The following is a 19,351-nucleotide window of genomic DNA, read 5'->3' as shown; positions in this document are numbered from 1 at the left end:
TTTTTTTTGGTTTTTCTCCGGTACCAGGAACCGAACTCACGACGTTGCGCTTGCCAGGCAGGCGCTTTGCCGCTGAGCTAAATCCCCAGCCCCATTCTACTGTTTGATATCACATCTGATAACAAGTGAATCAGGCTAGCATAACTTCATGCCTTGCTTTTCATCTACCAGTTCTGCATTGTTATGAGAGCCAGCTGGGACCCAGGGCAATAGTTTATGGGTTCACAAATGAAAGGGAAATATGACTCCAGTGGTCAGGTTGACTATTTCTATCCCTACCCTACAGTCTTTGTAGAGGGCTCTCAATGGCTTCACTCTTGCAACATAAAGAGGGTAATGAACTAGAAGATGTGGCAGTTGGAATCACTGAAAATAGAATATCATACAAAAATATTTTTGTTTTATCTTAATATCAAAATACTATCAAAAAGCATTTCATTCATTCAGAAAATCTTGATGGAGCACATATCTTTTCCAAGGCCCTAAATTTGAATTTATGAGAAGTAACATTTTCAGTGAAGACACATTTCTTGAGCAGGAACTAAAAATTCCATGCATAGATGTAGCTAGCTTCCAGTTTTGATGCACTCATTTTCTAGATATGGAACATTTTTTAGAACTATAGCAGAGCACTATCATAATGGACCCTCTTGAATGCCGAGTAGAGCTCTCAGTTGTAATTATAACCGGTGGTTCTTGATTGAATGTTGGTGTCTACTCAAAATGCACATGAAGCACTAAGCCCAATGTGGTAGTATTTGGAAATTGGGCCTTTGGGAGGTACTGAGGTTTGTATTAAGTGATGGGGTTTGGGCCCTATGATGGGAGAAGCAGATGATTCTCTTATTCTTTTTCCCCACCACATTTCATTCCTCACCTTACCTTGTCTCTCTACATAAAACACTCACAAGTCCTTTTGTTTCTACTTCTCTAGAGGACTCTATTACACTACAACTATTTATTGACAGTCAATAACACTGGATGATTGTATCTATAAAAGTAAGATGATATATGTGTAGATTAGCTCTTACTTTTGTAGTAGAATTGAGCAAAAGTTGTTTTTTTTTAAACCCTAGTAGACCATCAGAGTACATTAGACTGAAATTTACTTTTTGAGTTGCTTTTTTGAGAGGCTTTAAGCATTTATAAAAGTGGTATTTTATGGATTTTATTCTTTCCCAGAGATCCACCAAACAATAAAGAGATTTCATCTGTTTTTAAAATAAAGTTGAGTTTACATTTCCAATCATTGTATAGGTCCACTGAACATGTTTATAAGTCTAAAATATATTGAACACACTTTGGGACCTTCATTTCCTTTTATTTTTAAAGACTGTGTTATTTAAACACTCATTAATTCTTCCTAAGTATGACAAAATAATGAAAATGATAAGTCAGTGAAAGAATGGTGGTAGTGCTTAGAGGAATGCAAAAGTGAAATTAATTTTCATCCTTTATTTTCTTATTACATTGATTGTACAAAAGATGTACCTTTTCAAGACAGTGTAAAGACTGGATATATCATCTGCTAAAGCTTAGATCTTAAATGTCCCCCAAAAGTTCACATGGTAATAATTTGTTACCCAGAGTGATGTGACTGGGAGGTGGTGGGAGGGCTTTGGGTCATTAGGAGATTATAGGACCCTGGTGCATTCCTGTTTCCCTGTCTCTTGCTGTCTCTCGCTGTCTCTGTCTCATGCACATACCCTAGCCATGAGGTTACTTGTGCTCTGTTGCATGTTCTCTGTGATGATGTACTGCCCGGCCACAGACCCGGGGCAACAGAACCAACTGATAACGGACTGAAACCTACAACAGTGTGAGCCAGAAAAAACTTTTTGTATTTTTAGTTTGATTCTCTTAGGTATCTGTTACAGTAACAGAAGGCTGCCTACCATACCATCTTTGGAGCTTGCTTTTCATTTTCGTTTTATACAAGTGAAAATTTAGAAATTTTCTTTTTTTTTAAATTTGAAAGAGAACAAAAGCAATGTTTTTGTTATAATGTCAAAAAATGTGCAGAGGAAGACACTCCATAATTGTTAGACATAACAGAAAACATATATAAAATACAGACAGCAGCATTCTAGACTCTAGTGATGAAGGTATAAATGATCATGTAAATGTAATTTTAAAATTTGAGACCTTAGAAGATGATAAATAGATGAATTTTTCAAAAATGAGCATTACCAAACAGCGTACATGACATTTTAATCCAGTTAATTATCAACAGGAAGGAATTAAGCACACACTAGTTGGCTACAAGGACTTGAACCATTCTGTTTTGCTAATAGATGCAGGGCAGTACATCATTTATGATGTTTGTGTACCAAAATTTATTTGATACAAGAAAGTCTGTTATATTTAAATTCTTATCAAAATATTTACAATTATTAGCCCTAGATAGCAAATGATAATAGTTAGTCTTCCTGGTATACTGAGGGCTGCACCAGAAATCTTTTCTATATTACAGTCTTTATGCCTCAGCCAAAGAGGTCCAATGATTTTTTTTATTTTATTCAAAGTGTTGATAAGGACTAGGAAGATCTTAAGTTATTTCAATGGTTGTCGAGCAGTAGATATAGAAAACAAACCTCAGTATGATACCTATGAATTAATTCTTTAGTGTTTGTATGTGTGTGTGTGTAAATTCACCTAAAATGGAAAAATAAGTAGAAGTAGAGCTATCTCTTACTAAATTCCTTAAATGTAAACCAACTTCTACGCTCTTCCCTAGGTTCATTATTCTTTTCACCTGGTGCTCTCTATGTAAACTAGCTATTCCAGGTAACTCTCAAATCTATATGTAGAAGTTACTTCACTCCTACTATCTCTAATTGTGTTTTCAACCTTTAACATCTCAGAGTAATCAAGTTACATTTTAAGCACATTACTTTGTATCCTACCATCAATCGTTTGTCCTGCGTTTGTCTCTAGTTAAGTCACTACTATTATGAATGCACTTAATCTCAAATTCTCAAATGCAGGGACTCTCTTAGATCTTCAGTTGCATACATCTCATCCATGTTATAGTTCTGTGACTTGTACCTGTACCATATATCACAATTTCAGTTCTTTCTTTTCACTTCATTGCTACTGCTCAAGCTTTGGACCTGCTGCCTCTTTACTCTTCTCACTCACTCAGTTTACTCCCTTCTCCACAAAACACGTATGCATATACAATCTCACCTCTATAACTCCACTTGTCACATCATTGCTAACATAGGTCTACTATGTATTCTCCTATCATCCTTCCTGACAGCCCTTCCCTCTCTAGTCTTTGCGTGCTTTCTAAAGTTCTGTTCACAGGCAGATCAAATTTAACCTCCTCTTTCGTGCGTTTCCAGGAACGACTCACTCAGACCCAATCTCCTTTTCTCTTGTTCTCTCTCAACATCCTACCATACTGCTCTACTGTAGTACGCATTTTAGTCTGCCTTGCCTGAATGTAGCTATCCAGATACCCACAATGGATTGTAAGTTCTTTTAAGACAAAGGCTGAATCTTATTCCTCCCGGTATTTCATCCATTACCTCTGATGTTAACTGGCATGGAGTGAGCATTCAAATGTTTGTTGAACTAAACTGAACTCTGGTTGCCAGCGGCATCCTGGTGGATGTAAATTTTGAGAGCTGCTTGTAGCTATAACAGGTTGACAGCAGGTGCTAGATGTCAAAAGAAGAAAATTTACATGGTTGACTCCACTTCTAAAATAAGCAACCCTCTAATAGACAATACCTCAGAGGAAGATATTGGCTGGCATTTCATTAGCAATAGGGATTTCATAAAAATGTGGATAACAACATGGTCTTTTTATTTTTCCATGAAGATTTCATATATTTGGGTTGCAGCAATGAATGATGGGTTGACAAATCTGCTATAGAACTGTCATTTAATTCAAAAAATCCTGTGAGCATATTTTTATTCTCATACAGCAGAACATTCTCCCTTCTACAGCCCTATATACCAGCTCTTTAAGCAATACAATGTGAATTTCTGTTCTTAACATTTCTAAGATGTCACTAAATTTCTCAAAGAATTCTGGACTGCTTTTAAAAAGCCTTAAATAATTTGAAAAGAAACAACTCTTTCTTTAGATGTGACATTCTGTTTCAGAAGATCTTCCCACAGTTTAATTGTTTTTAAAAGTCCATATATTACATGTTTCATCTCCTGCAATGTTTAGTTCCTCTGTACCAAATTTAGTTCCCCATGACAGTATATGCCATTTAATCAGCATCTAGGAGGTGTTACATAGTTACATTACACGTATCATATAATTTATTCTTTGTAATCACTCTAGAAGATTAAGTGCAATTTTGGATCCCCATATAACAGATGAGATAACCATGACAAATAGAAATAAATCTACTAGGCCAAGATCACAAAGCTAACACATTACTGAATTGTACTAGTCCATAATCTACAATACAAATAAGAGTTAATTTTATAGTTAGACACTGAAAAAATGGAAGATAAAAGTATAAATAGGAGCAGCAAAAAGTATATTCAGATTATAATAACTTGAGGTTAGCCCTAATGTTTAGAATTCACAAATAAGTACTCCTTCCTAGTTTTTGACTAACCATCCTTTTCCACTTGAGGTGTTTCAAGCTTTAAAATCATATAGACGTAGGCTTCAATGTATTCCCTCAATTGCCATCTTCCTAAGACCTTGAAGAAATTACTTATGTTCTCTGAGCCTGTTTCTTATTTCTTAAATTGTAACAGCAGTACCTACCTTCCAAATGCTAGTGGATATTGAAAATGAAATAACTTATATGAATTTCATTTCTGAATCAATGTCTTTTCCAAACATTTGATGAACTCTGTGTGTATGCCTTACTCCATCTTTTCCAAAGCAATCTTCTTTTGGTCTTTTGAACCCCCAAACCCACCCCAGCTTTTGTGGGGAAATAATCAAGTTGCTGTTGAAAAAGCTCATTAAAGACTTTCCCATTAGGCATTTGAAGTATTCAAATATATTGCAATTAAAATAAGAACTAACATTCATTCAGCTTCTATGGACCTGGTCTAAATCCTTATTCAATTCTCCCAACCCTGGAGGTAAGTATGAGTTGTCCTATTTCATAAAGCAGGAAACTGAGCTTAGATAATTTATTGAGCTTAGTCATTTGTTCAAGATTATAAAACTAAGGGGCCAGTCCAGGAAGCCTGTCTTGGAAACCTATATATGTTATTATCATGTATATTTAAAGTGGTAATGGGGGTTTATGAAAGGAAAGGCTACAGTCAAGTACAAATGTCAGAGAACCCACATTCACTTGTATTGTTTATGAAATGAACAGTGTAATAAAAGGAAGTTCTTTTCTCCCATATCCTCCTCAAGGCATTATGATATTATGCTGTGAAGTGCTAATGAACATGAACAAGAGCTTGGCATAATCCAGACAACTCAAAGGAGGCAAATATAAATTGTTCTTAATTTTTTTCAGTTCCCTGACCCAGTCCTTTTGCACAACAAAATATAACCAAAAATGCTTAACAGCCAAAGTAGTGAAGAAAAGCAAGAAATATGGACATCAGAAAACATCAAGGAAAATTTATCCTTTCAACTTATGTAGAATAAAATTTAGACTTATGCCCAGATTATAACATGTTCTGGATCAAAATAATTACCTGGAGATAACAGATATCATGGAAATCGTTTTGTAGGCTAAAACAGTTTGGCATTTTGCAGATCCAACTGTTTGAGTTTTAGTGTGACTATTACTAGTAGCACAGAATTGCTATTTTACTGAACTTTCCTCTTGATAGAATGAAATAACTATGTATAGATGTCCTAAACTGTTCAAAGTTATAAACTGGGACTTATACTAAGGGAAAAAATTTCAATATAAACATATATTAAATATTTTTCTTTATTTAGCTGATTCCATTTTAAGTATTTCCATAAGTTTCAGGGCAATAAAAAAGGAAGGCCAAAACTTTAAAGTGGGAAAATATGGTTTTTTGAGCAAGTATTTTATTTCTGCCTTTCCTCTAAAAACCAAATCTACACTAAGAAAATTCTACTTGGAACACTATTGGAAACTTCCTGAGCATTGAGTTTCCATCCCATTTCATAGACCTCAAATGGAGAGATAAACTGAAACACAGCAGGGCTGGAAATGACATTGTTTGGATAAACATATCTTGTCAGAATTATCCAAGCATCAGCTTTAGGAATGCCAGGCATATTTGGACCTAACATTTTAGCTTTGGTATTTAATAAGCAACATGCCACATTTCCACAGACACTTGCTTTTAAGAAAATATTTCTTTGGACCATTGGGATTGCAACCTTTCCATTACTCTACAAATATTCATAAAGGCACCATTCCTAAAAGATAAAAGCTATGTACAGAACTATTCAAATCACTGGATATTAGTAGAGAAACACAAAGTTGCCCTCTAGTCATGCAATTGTAATCTACACCACAAAACAGTCAATGCAACATAAAAAATTACAAGGGATAAAGGAAAGTATTTAGATAGTGTTGAACAGATACTGTAAAATTTATTTGTATTGTTTTCCTCTTAGGGAAAAGAAGTTTTCATTAGCAAAAACCAAATGATTTACTGTATAGTATGTTCAGACTTGTATAAACATGTTTGCGGAATTTTTATATTGTTTAGGAAAGAAACAGATCACTTACCTATGGAATGGGAATTCAGTTTCTCACTGAGTAAATTATTTATTAAGATTCACTCTTGGGCCCAATATGTTGCAACCTGGTGGAAATTTCTCATTGTCCCAGTTTGGGAAAGGAACACGCTGACCTGTCAGTTAAACAGCTGTCTCTGCTGGTTATTGCAGGCACTTTTGCTCTTGCCAGGTTGCATATGGCCATCACATTCTACAACTTTCGTACACCCATAGAGACCAACTAGATTTTTTCCCCCAAATCTTCTTTTTCAGTTCAGTATTAGACAGTATATTCCCACTTCCCTACCCATTAGATGTGGCTATGTGACCGTTTCCAGCCAGCCAACAGATTATGAAGAAAATTATTATATACTACTTCCAGGTCTGTTTTATGACGAATTTTCACGAGCCACACTCATTTCTTTTCTGCTCATTAAATGCATAAGACAGTTGTTCTAGATACAAAAGATGAAACAAAATTAGGTCCCAGAATAAGACTAGAATTATTCTGGAATATTTCAGAATAAAAGGTATACTTCTACTGCTGTGAACCACCGAGAATTGGGAGCTTTCTTGTCATCCTGTTGCTAGTGTTACTCAACTAATACGTTATGTCCAAATTTATTATTTGAACAACAATAAAGAACTAAATTTTCAAAACTGAGATCCACCTATTTTAATTAATAACCGCTGTAGTGAAAAAGGAAATGTCTTTTAGAATGGAATCAGAATATATATCATTGCAGACCAAAAAAGCATTAGTTCTAGTGATTAAAGTCATTAACAAAAGCAATAAAACAAAACGGGAAGCAGTAAAGCTACTAAAAGGAACACAGAATTTCAAATCAGAAAATATTTTCCAAATTCCAAGTTCTGCTTCCCAAGTTTTTGTGCTTGAACAGTTTTATTAACTGTTTGCAAAACTGTTTAGTAATCTATAAAATGGACTCCCAGGACTCTGTAAATTCTTGCTATACATACACGTACATGTCACTTGATAAGTACAAGGCACGCAACAAAAAGTAGCCAGTATCACCAAGTATTTACTTAGGCACGTAAGAATAACTCATAATAGTTTTCAGATAGTGACCTTTTATTCTGGTGATGTTTTCCTCTCTCCACCATATTGGCAGCCAGACACTGTGCCTCTGCTTCCTTAAGGAAAGGCTAATGGAGCAGAATGTAAATTATAAGGATATAGATATGTGGATAAAAGCCTAATCCATGTATAAGATAAAATACATGGAAGAAAAAAAGATGATTACAGGCGTTTTTCCCCACTCCTTCACTAGAAATATTCCTCTGGTTGGGGAAAGGAAAGGAGGAGGTAATACATGCAAGGCCAGAAAATTCAATAGTGATGTGTATCCCTAGAGGGAAGGTAGGTATAGGAAAGGGAGAAAACCCAGGGAAATACCAGAGAACAGATAGTAGAGGTGATCTCAACCTCATTCCTGAACCACTACGGACAGGAGAAAAAGGAGGTGTGGCATCTAAGCAGTTGGGATTTACACAGATTCTCCAAGCTTTTGCCAACCCCAGTATGGTACAATGAGTTGTGCTTTTCTCCTGGTACTGGGGATTGAACCTAGAGCCTTCACACTGAGCTATATCCCCAGCCCATTTTTATTTCTTATTTTGAGGCAGTGTCTCACTAAGTTTCCCAGGCTTAGCTTGAACTTGCAGTCTTCCTGTTGCAGTCTCCAAGAGTGCTGGAATTACAAGTGTATGCCGCCATGCCCTACATACTACGATTTTTATTATTACAAAATGTGGGGGGGTGATCAAAGTAGCAGAGAGACATTCATCTGCAAGTGCCACAACAAACAGGTCTGAAAGGTTTGGGAAACAGCTGCCTGCTTAGTCTCACAATGACCAACAGGGTGGAGAGACTGGCACCTCCATGGTGGCCAGTCTGAGTAGATGACAAGTTACAACCACATCTGCCATGCTATGAACTGAGGAAAACTGTAGTCCCTCTATCTAGTGGAATTCATATTCTGTTACTGAAAGATAATGGCATACACTGGAAATCTTGCTCAGCGTAATAATTCTCCTTTACAATGATTTCACACTCTTTTAATAAGTAAGTGGGATGAGAGTGTATTAAGTTAAATTGCTATTGAAATTTTTCATGTATCTTGCCTTGAATTTCCCACACCTGTTGAAGGACTTACTTCGTTCAGTAATGATTGTTCTAGCTTCTTGATTGCTGGTTTTATTTTTCAAATTCTGGGCAGCAGTAATGAGTTCTTCCAATTGGGGGCGCCTCTGTTCCAAATCCTGCAGTGTTGCCTGAAAGAATAAATACCACTTAATATTGGGGTTTTCCAGCTTTGGATATTCTTTGTATTTCTGTTCTGTAATACAAAGTAAAGTCCAATTTTCAAAGCAGCCAAAACACTTTTAGAAATAAAAAAGATGTTTCCAGATATAAATCTCTACTCTGTAAGGCTTCAGAGAAAATAACTGAACAAGAAATGTTTTCACTCTTAATACCAAAAAGTATTTCAATTGAAAATCTTGATTATAGTTTTGCTTCCCTATTTTAGAGCTCAGATGGAGTAATTTCAGAGTACTTGGGTATACTTAAGTCATTATATAAGAAACATAATTCCAAATTATGGCAATGTACTTAAAAGAAAAAATAGGTAGAGTTGAAATCTCATTTTATGGATTGTCAAAATTAAGGTGTATATTAATTTTAGAAACAGAAACAGAGAAGTGATTTAAGAGATAGTACTTAACTTTTTTGTACCTGTGATTCCTCACATGAAAAAAGAGGTGAAGTACTTGAGCAACACCAGTCTTTCCTCAAAACTGCCTGTCCATAAGAACGATCAGGCTCTATTTCCCCATCCCAGGATGAATGAGGTAGTAGAGTGATGTTGTGGAAATCTGCATTTTAATAAATTCCCTACATAACTTTTCTGATTAGGCAATTTTGGAGAGCAATTTTGGAGAAGAGATGTTAGTATTTATTTTCTTCTGTAGTATAAATGATCATAATAGTGCTTTAGATGAAAATACCAGATAGAATTAAATGAACAATGTTTTAGTTTATAGGTAGCAATGCTAATCATTAAGAAATCCCTCTGCTCCTCAAGCATCTGTCTCTTGCATTTGTCATCTTCGTCTTTCTACACTAAAATGCCCAAATCCCAGCGATATTTAGCAAAAGAAATTGTGGAAAATAATATATCTACCTTGTTCTGGTTCTAAAATTGTATAAGTTTTAACTAGGGAAAGCAAAATTAATATCTTCTTAGAGCCACTGTATGATAGATGTTTTATACATTTACTCATTTTTAATGTCTTAATAACCATACTGATAACCCTGCCAGAAGTTCTGTCTGATTTTAAATATGATGCTCTTTCTACTACCGAAGATGATGAAAGTGATGAACTGTGATAGGTGGCAATATTTATTAAACTTAGTTATCTATTCTGCTCTTTGCCTCCTACTGCTTTTCTGTGGACTTTGGTCTTTGATCATTCTGTAGAGTATCTATTGTGAAGAGATAGGGAGATAGGCTTTGTGATTTAAGCTCAATTGCTTTTGGTAACAGTAAAATAACAGGAAAAACTTATCCAAACATTGTACATCTATTTTGAGCAGTTTTTCCTCTCTTTATTGAAAAATTGGAGGGGTTAACTTTTAACAAAATTTCCACATTTGTAAGCTGTGATTGCTCAGAAGAAAAATCCAATTTTCAGGTTTCTAACTTTTATGGTTTCTTTACACAAAAGTGTGCTTGAAATATGGAACAAATTGCCAAAGACAGCTATTGAAGTAAGTAGCATAAGGAAGTTGGAGAGCACTGAACAAATTTTAAAGTTGGAAGCATACAGGGGCAGACAGATTTTACAAAATAAGATGTTTTCCAGGGTTGGAATGTTACACTCTGGTCATCTGTGACACAGTAAGCTGAAGAATTGCTTTGGAACTGCCTACTCTTAAATGTCTGAATGCATAAAATAAATTATTTTAAAAAAATACATTTACCCAGAAACTTAAAAAAAAAAAGCAAAATCTCTACCTCAAATTTAATACAGAATTTTATTTTATTTTATTTTTGTCTTTTTGAGACAGGGTCTCGCGATGCAGTTCAGGCTGCCCTTGCGCTCACTTTGTAGCCCAGGCTGGTCTCAAATTCGCAATGATCCTCCTGCCTCAGCCTCCTGAGTGCTGGGATTACAGGTGAGCTATCATGCCTGGCTTAATACAGAATTTTAAAAGCAAGTAGCCAGCAAATTATATAAATTCATTCATTCACTCATTCATTCATGTTAATAAACATTTTTCAAGGGCTACATGTTATTCTAGGGGCTATGAATGTAGCACTGAACAATGTATTTGGTACTGTGCTCAATTTAAATAAGAACTATGATTAATGCTTAAAATATAATATTTTATAAAAAATCATTGGATTATTTTTCTTTGATTTAATATTAGCTTAATGAAACAATCAGACCATTCTCTGGTTTCCACTTTTAGGTATTTTATTCAATGTTTACTACACTTTTTTCTCTTCTTTTCTTCTTTTAAGTCTTCAAAGTTCATTTGAGAAGTATGTTATAAAAGTAACTCGATCAACTTTAATCAGAACGTTCCCAGACTCTAAATTAAACCTGACCACAATGAACAGCTTTTACTACTGAAATTAGCAAGCATGTCAATTTAGACTTAAAACAAGCCATTTTCCTCTCTAACGAACAAAATGGGTCTCAGGGTATTTTGAAACCTGTTCTCTAGTTGGGTGATTCTCTAATTCTGCTGACAGACACATGCTTTGTAAGCACCTGAGAAGATTATTAATGACATCCTTTAAAACAACCTCCTTAAAAAGAGATTCACAACTGCAATACAATTATGTATCTCTAATGTCTTTCTAAATAAATTTCCATTCTTGATTCCATTCAGTGGTCAACACAAATATCCTTTTCAAAAACAAACTGGAAAATAATAATGTGCTCTGCTTGAAATTGTTTAGATACTAATGTTCTCTTTATTTAAGTGATAAATATTTAATTCTTTATTTAGCAGAATGAGAATTTTCTCCTTTGGTTTCTTTTCCAGAAATAAAAGAAAGGATTTTAAGGTGGAATAGATGTATTTTCTGTTAAGATAATCATAAAAAACAGTAATTGAAAGACTTCTTTCTAACAAATGGAATACAAGCATACAGTGAAAGTAATGATTACTTTTCATTTAGTTCATTTTTACTTTTTATTTGATATTATAATTTCTTCAACTTGACAATTGTATAACTTCTACAGTACATTGACCTTCATCTCTACGGTATGGAACAACCCAAAAGCATGAGAATGCCTTAGATCTAATCATTACTCAAAGTAGCTACCTCAAAAAATATCCATGAATACCCATTCAATACCTGGGCTGGAGGTACAAATCAGTGGTAGAATGTCAGCCTAGAATGCACAGGGTTTCAGGTTTGATCCCCAGCAAGAATCTCAATTTCTCTCTCTCTCTCTCTCTCTCTCTCTCTCTCTCTCTCTCTCTCTCTTTCTCTCTCTCTCTCTCTCCTTCCATTTCCCCCCTCTCTCCTCCAAGTCTGTTGCCCCTACCAGATGTTATTATTCCAAATACACTGTACTTCCTCTCTAGTCTTCATCCTCATACGATCTCTGGCCCCTCTTCTATCACTGGACTTCCTCATTCTAGTTTTAGTCATACTCAACAAGTAGAATGCTAAATGTGATTATTTCTCTCATATGAGCTCACATAATTATTATATAAACAACTTACATGAACAAAACTAAAATCATTACATGCTTAACAGTACTTAAGCATGTGAATTTTGTCTACAGGGATTCTGTTATACTGGAAAAAAAAAACACAGGGAATAGAAGGAATCAATGCTATTTCTAAGGAGTCCTAGGCATCTACTGGGTTTTACCACAAACAGCTTACCCCTTGGAGATGAGAATTCATCATGGAGTCCACTAGCTGAGCAAAGATGGAGGAAAAAATTCTTTAAATACAAAGTGAATCAGAGATTTTTAATCCTATTAAACCCCCCAGCATTGAGGAAAGTGGTTATAAATAGCAATCCTATGAAAATGGGAGTTAAATGGTGAAATCATAGACTATAAGTAGGTCATTTTAGTCTCTTAAAAATTACAAATTATTATTGTGCTCACTAAAATGAAGTTCTACCTAAGGAATACTCAAATAGTAAACTATGTTGAGTTCAATACTTATTATTTATAAAATTAAGAAAAGGCTTACCCACACACGTTTTATATTTTTATGTTCTTCTACACAAAACTGACAATTTCACATAGTTAAAATTAAAACAAAAGAACATTGTGATTGCCAATTGTTACTATGTTCAGTAAATAAGTACGAATGAAGCTTAAGTATAATAATGTAGAATCCGGTATTCACACCTTAAAAATCAGCATTAAAGATTGACCAAGGAAAATGGCTTATAGAATCCTTTTATATGTAGAAGAAACAAGCAATTAAGTCAGGTAGGTTCTAAGTTATGGTCTTTTTAATAACTGAAAGAGTTTTACAGGGAGAGAATACTAATCATTTGCCTGGCTTTCAACTGCCTCGCTAAGTAACCTCATTCTGGCCCCTGGACTTGTATTCAGTGGTTTCTCTGAAGAGACTGGCCAAATCCATGTCATCTTTATTGCCTTCCACTTCCTCCCTTCTCATGTGCATTTAAAACTGGCTTGGATGTTTTCCTACTTGGCATAACTTCCTTACTTCTCTGAGTGTTCTATCAGCACCTTCATTGGTAGATTACAGATGCCTCTAAATTTTGTCATCGTTTTGTCCATTATTTATCAAATGCTTCTTTAAAAGGGATTAGATTTTTGTACAATTTCTGGTTTATAGAATATTTGCAAGAATGGTCAAAGAATCTCTACATACTCTTCACCTAGATTTATTAATTATAACATTTTGTGGCATTTTATTTATCATTTATCACTCAGGCTGCATATGCATACATATACTAATATCTGTATATGTATTATATATTTTTGTTTGAACCATTTCAAAATAATTTGCAAATATCATTCTCCTTAATCCTTAAATGCTTCATCATTTATTTTGTAAGAGCAAAGCCATTCTCTTGTATACCCTCGGCCCAATTTCAAAGCCAGGAAATTTAACGTGGCTTTAGCACTATAATCTTACCCGTGCTCTATTCTGAGAGTGACAATTATCCCATTAATGGCCTTCATAGCTACATTTTCCTTTCCTGGTCTAAGTTCAGGAGTTGCATTCACTTGTCATATTTCCTTAGCTTTCTTTAATCTAAAGAGTTATTTGCCTTTCTTTGACCTTCATATCACCAATAGTTTTGAAGAAGAATAGAGGAAAGTTATTTTTCTAGAATGCCTGCCAGTTCACTTCAGCAAATATTTTTATGCTATGTTAGTCACTGATGTAGGCACAGGGGATGTAGTAGTGAAGTAGGAGAAAATAAACTAATAATGAAGTGAGAATAAATCAGCAATTACAGTAAACTGGGGTGAATATTGAAGAGAAAGCACAGAGAGCTTCAAGGAATATGGCAGAGACAGTAAAATAATTTTAGGGGTCCAGGAAGGTCTTTTGAAGAAATCAAGTGGAATGTTTCTCACCTTTTATCCATCTAAACCATTGTAAATGTTTAAAAATATCTGCTGCTAACAGCAACCATGGTGACTAGGAGAATATGCAGGCCTTTCACTATAGGGACTTAGACTTGATGAAGGGACCCAGCTACTACATACTGAAATCCCTGACTGCATTTCACCAAAGCCAAGCTTCCCATAGACTGCCGTGTACCAATGTTTGCATGTGGTGGGGATATGGAGCCATTATTTCGGGCCATGCAGGACTTCTCTGGAAGAGACTGGCTCCATAACTCCTAAATAACTTTGCTGAACCTTTGGTACACTGTATGATAAAACATGTTATTTCTACAGACCTTTTTTTCCTTTTATTTGTGGTCAGATTCCCACCTCATTCAAATGGCTCTCTTACCATCCCTACATTCCTTTTATTTCCTGTTATATAAATGTTTACTCTACTAAAATAATTTTCCCTTTCTACCTTGTCATTATACATACATATAATCTCAGGTCCTAACACACTCACTCTTGCCCTTCTGGACCCTATGCCTTTCATGAGTTATTCAGATCCACATCACATGATGATTCTGACACTACCACGTGGATGTTTAAACTGCCCTGGTAGGCAGAGACTTCAACCAGGGTCATCTCCTTGAGCTGTGTAACTTGTATAGTCATATAAAATCTACACTAGAAGGGTGACATGCTAGGTTTAATGCTCTGCTGTTGCTATTTCAAAAGTTTTAATATTTTTCTCTGAGACAAAGTCTCTTTACGTTGTCCAGACTGGCATCAAACTTGCAATCTTTCTCCCTCAGGCTCCAGAGTGGCTGCGATTACAAGTGTATGCCACTCGCATCTAGCTCAATCATTTTCTTAAGTAGGGGGCCCTGAATTTTCATTTTTTACAGGCCCTACAAACTACGTACCTGATCCTGACCTCAACCCTGATGTTAGTAAAGAATGAAAGTTGTGCATTCTTTGGCTGCAGCACTGGTTAATTGCTGATCAAGAACAACACGATTGAACAAAAATGAGGCTCTTGCCTTGTTCTTGAGAATATATTCCAAATTCCTGAAAGGAGCATTAATGACCTAAAAATGTAGTGGTTTTTTTGGCAGGGTAGAATCTCTCCTGGCTTCAGAAAAATATACACTGAATTAGTTAAGGTTCTTGTAATAAACAAAGATCTCATTCAAACTGGGATAAAATATCTTTCTTGCCCAAGGCCTGAAACACTAAGGAGAAGAGACAGTTAATGAAATCTGAAAAGTAGGTACAGGAAGAGGACCTCTTGACAGTAGCTATGGTTGTGAATAAAGGGATCTGGTCTTCTCTTGACTTACTCTCCTCTCAGTTGCTGATCTGCTGGTACCTTCCTTGGCAATAAACATGCAAGCCCAGTGTTGTTACCAATTTTGCTCAGCCTGCCTCAGTAGAACAAGGAGTTAGACAGTATGTCTGAAAAAGTACCCAGCCAAAACAAGAGAGTAAATTTTCACTCTTGAGGGAATCAGCTAAGAGAGTGACCACATATCGGGGCTTCCGAGGAAAAACTTCATATAAGGAATAGCACCACAGCTGAATCCTGGAAAATTTGTGTAGGGCATGAGGAGGGCATTTAAGGACAGAAAAGGCATGAGCCAAGGCATGGCAATGAAAAAAATTTAAAATGGGCTGGTTGGAGTCTAGGGTTGTTTGGAAATGAGACATAAGCTTAGATAGTTTATGTGGAACCAGTTTATGGTTGGCTTTCTATTTTTAATTGGCCCATAATAATTGTACTATGTTTGATCTTTTATTTTTTAAAATTTTGTTAGTTTTTAATGCTTTCATTAGTGCATATTAGTGATACAGAATAATGAGTTTTATTTTTACATATAGGTCAATGCATGTAGCATACTTTGATTATGGTCAGTGTTTCAATCTCCTCCTTGGAGATGCCTCCCCACATCACAGTGTGGATAAGTTTCCATGGCCACCAGTCACCTCCCCTTGGATTCTATGTAGGACTGGTTGCTCAATGAGGTTATTTTGTTCTTTTTTTATTGCTGGCTTTTGAAAAATCAGTTCTGAGTGTTTGGATTAATCACAAGGACAACTAGGAAGCAATGTATTCTGGAAAATCTGAACTATAGGAGCCAACTCTTAGTAATCCTGTGCCTTTGTACATCCTGTATTTTCTGGCTAGTATACCTTCCTCAGTTCTTGAACCATTTCAGAAAATATAGTAGACAGATGTCCATAATAAAAAGTGTTGATGGATCAAATGACTAGATACAGCGTGGGGAAAAGGTGATATAAGAAATAGATGATTATAATTGGAAATAAGTACAAGTTAGTTGAGTGCATGTTCATGGCGCATGCAATGTTCATTAGTATTATAAAAGACTACTGAAATTTGGAACACTTAAAAATGAAAAATATGACAGCTATTTAACAAATTAATATAACCTAATAGAGCTTGAAAAAGACAATAGTACAGTCAGTGAAATTTACTGCAGCTTTTCCTTAATGATGGTTTTATTATTTGTTGATATTCTTAGGGGCTTAAAAACATTGTCAGCCTACCAAACTTGATCTTTACTTTATAATAGTATAATGGCAAAATAATCTATAATTAGTGTGTCATGTATAAAATTAAGTCACTTTTGAAAAAGAGATTAAGATGGTCCTTTTCAGGCTATTGTGTTGCAGGAAACTTAAAGGTTTGATTTACTTGTCATTTCATAAAACTGTTAACATGCTTGTGATATGTTGTAAAATGTTGTATGTCTGTTAATGTTTCCCTCCTTTTATCTTTAAAATAAAAAAAAAACTGTTAACATGCAAAACAAAACCTCAGGTATACAAGACAGTAAGTAATGAGGTCTAAATTGGGGATCATGAAGTATAATTTCAAAGTCAAGAAAAAAGAAGAATTTTAGGCTACAAGTTTTTGATAATGATTTGATTTGCAAATACATTTCTAATCTGATACAAAGGGTGCTGATATTTTTAGTATTCAACATTCGATTTATTAGGTATTCTACATTGTTCACATTTCTTGAAATTGTATTGTCCTGTAATTATTAGGACATTAACAGAGAATAATTGGGGGCGGTTTTGAGACCAGTTTTTGTCATGCATATCACATTTACAGGCTTTTGATGTTATGACTCAGAGACATAAGAAATAAAATATTTTTCTATATGTATGCTTTAAAGGAAAGTGGGAAATGAAACTATTTAATGATATACATATTTTAGGAGTATTCCTACTGCATTTTTCCAATATTCATTTGTCCTATCTTGAATAAAATATTTTTGGAAACTCTCTGACTTTAACTGATCAAGATGTATTATCTGTTCAAAGCATTGTATGCTGCAAATTGAATCATAAATGAAACAAATTAATAAAGAATTAATCGGAAGGCATGTGTACTGAAATTTAATTATCTGAGTGCATTATGATATTTTGCCTGGTGTAGAACACCCATGAGCTTTCATCCTTAAAGGTACTATCCAAAGCATGTAGAAATCCCAGAAAAACCAGGCAGGAATTGACAGGAAATATGACTGGGCAGGAATTTTCTGCATGATATGCTACAATAAGGAATATGCCTATGGCTGGCAACAGATAACGTAAAAGAGCATAGCTAGTGAAGTGAATGCACTTGCAAAGTTGTTGGGGAAATGACCTTCTGGTCCACCCATGTGTGCTCACACATCTAGTTACTCTTCAATAATAGAAGATAATGTATAAATGACAAAGTAATAGTCTACAGACCACAAACTATAATAATGGGATTCTAGAGAATGGAATTTTAATGTGACCATATTCAGAGAAATTGTCATAGATAAGCAAGAATCTGAACCATAAGTTGGAGGATGAACTGGATTGAAAACAACTGAATGATGAAAAGAAGACTTCTAGGATAAGGACAGAGTTACTGGGAAGGAGTTCTGCAGTGACTAGAATTATGGGATCAGGTTGGGGCAGGGAGGCTGAGGCCAGAATGTACAGCCATTGAACTGACGAGCAGGTAAAGACATTATGCTGAAGGCAACCGGGAATCGTTGGAGGTTTTAGAGCAGAGGAATGGCACAATGAAAGTGGCATTTTAGACATATTAACATTACACCACTGCATCCAACAACCTTTCAAGAGAGAACTGGAAAACTAAATTGAGCAATCCAAGAAAAGCCTCATCTAACACCTCTGATTAAATTTCCTGCCATGAAAACACGCAAAACATCTCTAATTTAACTCCATGTACCATTGTAAGTATAAAATAATAATTCCACTGCATACAAGTAAAATAAATTCAAGCTTATGGCTTGTAAAAAGTACCCCAGAGAATTATTAAACACATTTGATGGTCTCATTTGTACTAATATATTAAATTGGATCAGGGTAGAAAAGGACTAGTTTCAGTTTAGAAAAAAGTAAACATTTAAAATGTTTTGCTACGTTCTTAAATTCCTGCACTGAAGGATAAACAGAGACTTACAGAGCATCAGCTGAAACTGGGATCACTCCAGAAATAGAATTTTAGAGATTATCATTTAGAGTGGAGATAAGAATTATGAATTGAACATTATGGTGTCCCATTTTGTAAGCCTAACTTTTCTATGTCCTTTTATACCTATTTTTTTTATTTTAAAGAGAAAAAAGTAAAAGTAAAAAAACAGAGTTTCAAAACAGGCTAATAGGACAGTCATAGATAATTGGTACATTGTGTATTATTGTCTACATAGTAGTTATTCATTTTATATCATTATTACATTAGATCTACCTACATTTTTCTATAGGTAGTGAGTCTTCAGATACTAACCCCATTTCAAGAAAGTACAGAAAGGGCATACTAATCTCTTCAAATATCAAAGGTCAAAGCAAGCAACATGTTATGGTAAAATGCATTTGGCCTGTTAATATTTTTAAAAACATTTTAGAGATGCTACTGATTTAAGTTCTGAGACAGAAACCTCAATATTCGTTGCAATTTCATCCATTAATTAATTGAGGCAGAACAAAAGATGTTACTGTTCAGGGATGATACCTGTATATAGGAAGTGAAACGGAGAAATACGCAATTATCTAGAGGTGATTACAATCATGTAC

General features: G+C 35.0%; 1 protein-coding gene across 1 annotated transcript in view; it reads right to left on the bottom strand.

The window, feature by feature from the left end:
* Dmd (dystrophin) overlaps positions 1 to 19,351 on the bottom strand; it is a 2,013,932-nt gene that overhangs the window by 583,664 nt on the left and 1,410,917 nt on the right. The window contains exon 52 of the mRNA XM_013507710.1: positions 8,827 to 8,944. Coding sequence (XP_013363164.1) covers positions 8,827 to 8,944 — 118 coding nt within the window. The remainder of the gene's footprint in view (positions 1 to 8,826; positions 8,945 to 19,351) is intronic.

Source organism: Chinchilla lanigera, unplaced genomic scaffold (assembly GCF_000276665.1).
Source record: "Chinchilla lanigera isolate Chin_1 unplaced genomic scaffold, ChiLan1.0 scaffold00134, whole genome shotgun sequence".
Taxonomy (NCBI): Eukaryota; Metazoa; Chordata; class Mammalia; order Rodentia; family Chinchillidae; genus Chinchilla; species Chinchilla lanigera.
This window is presented reverse-complemented; position numbering and strand designations above follow the sequence as displayed.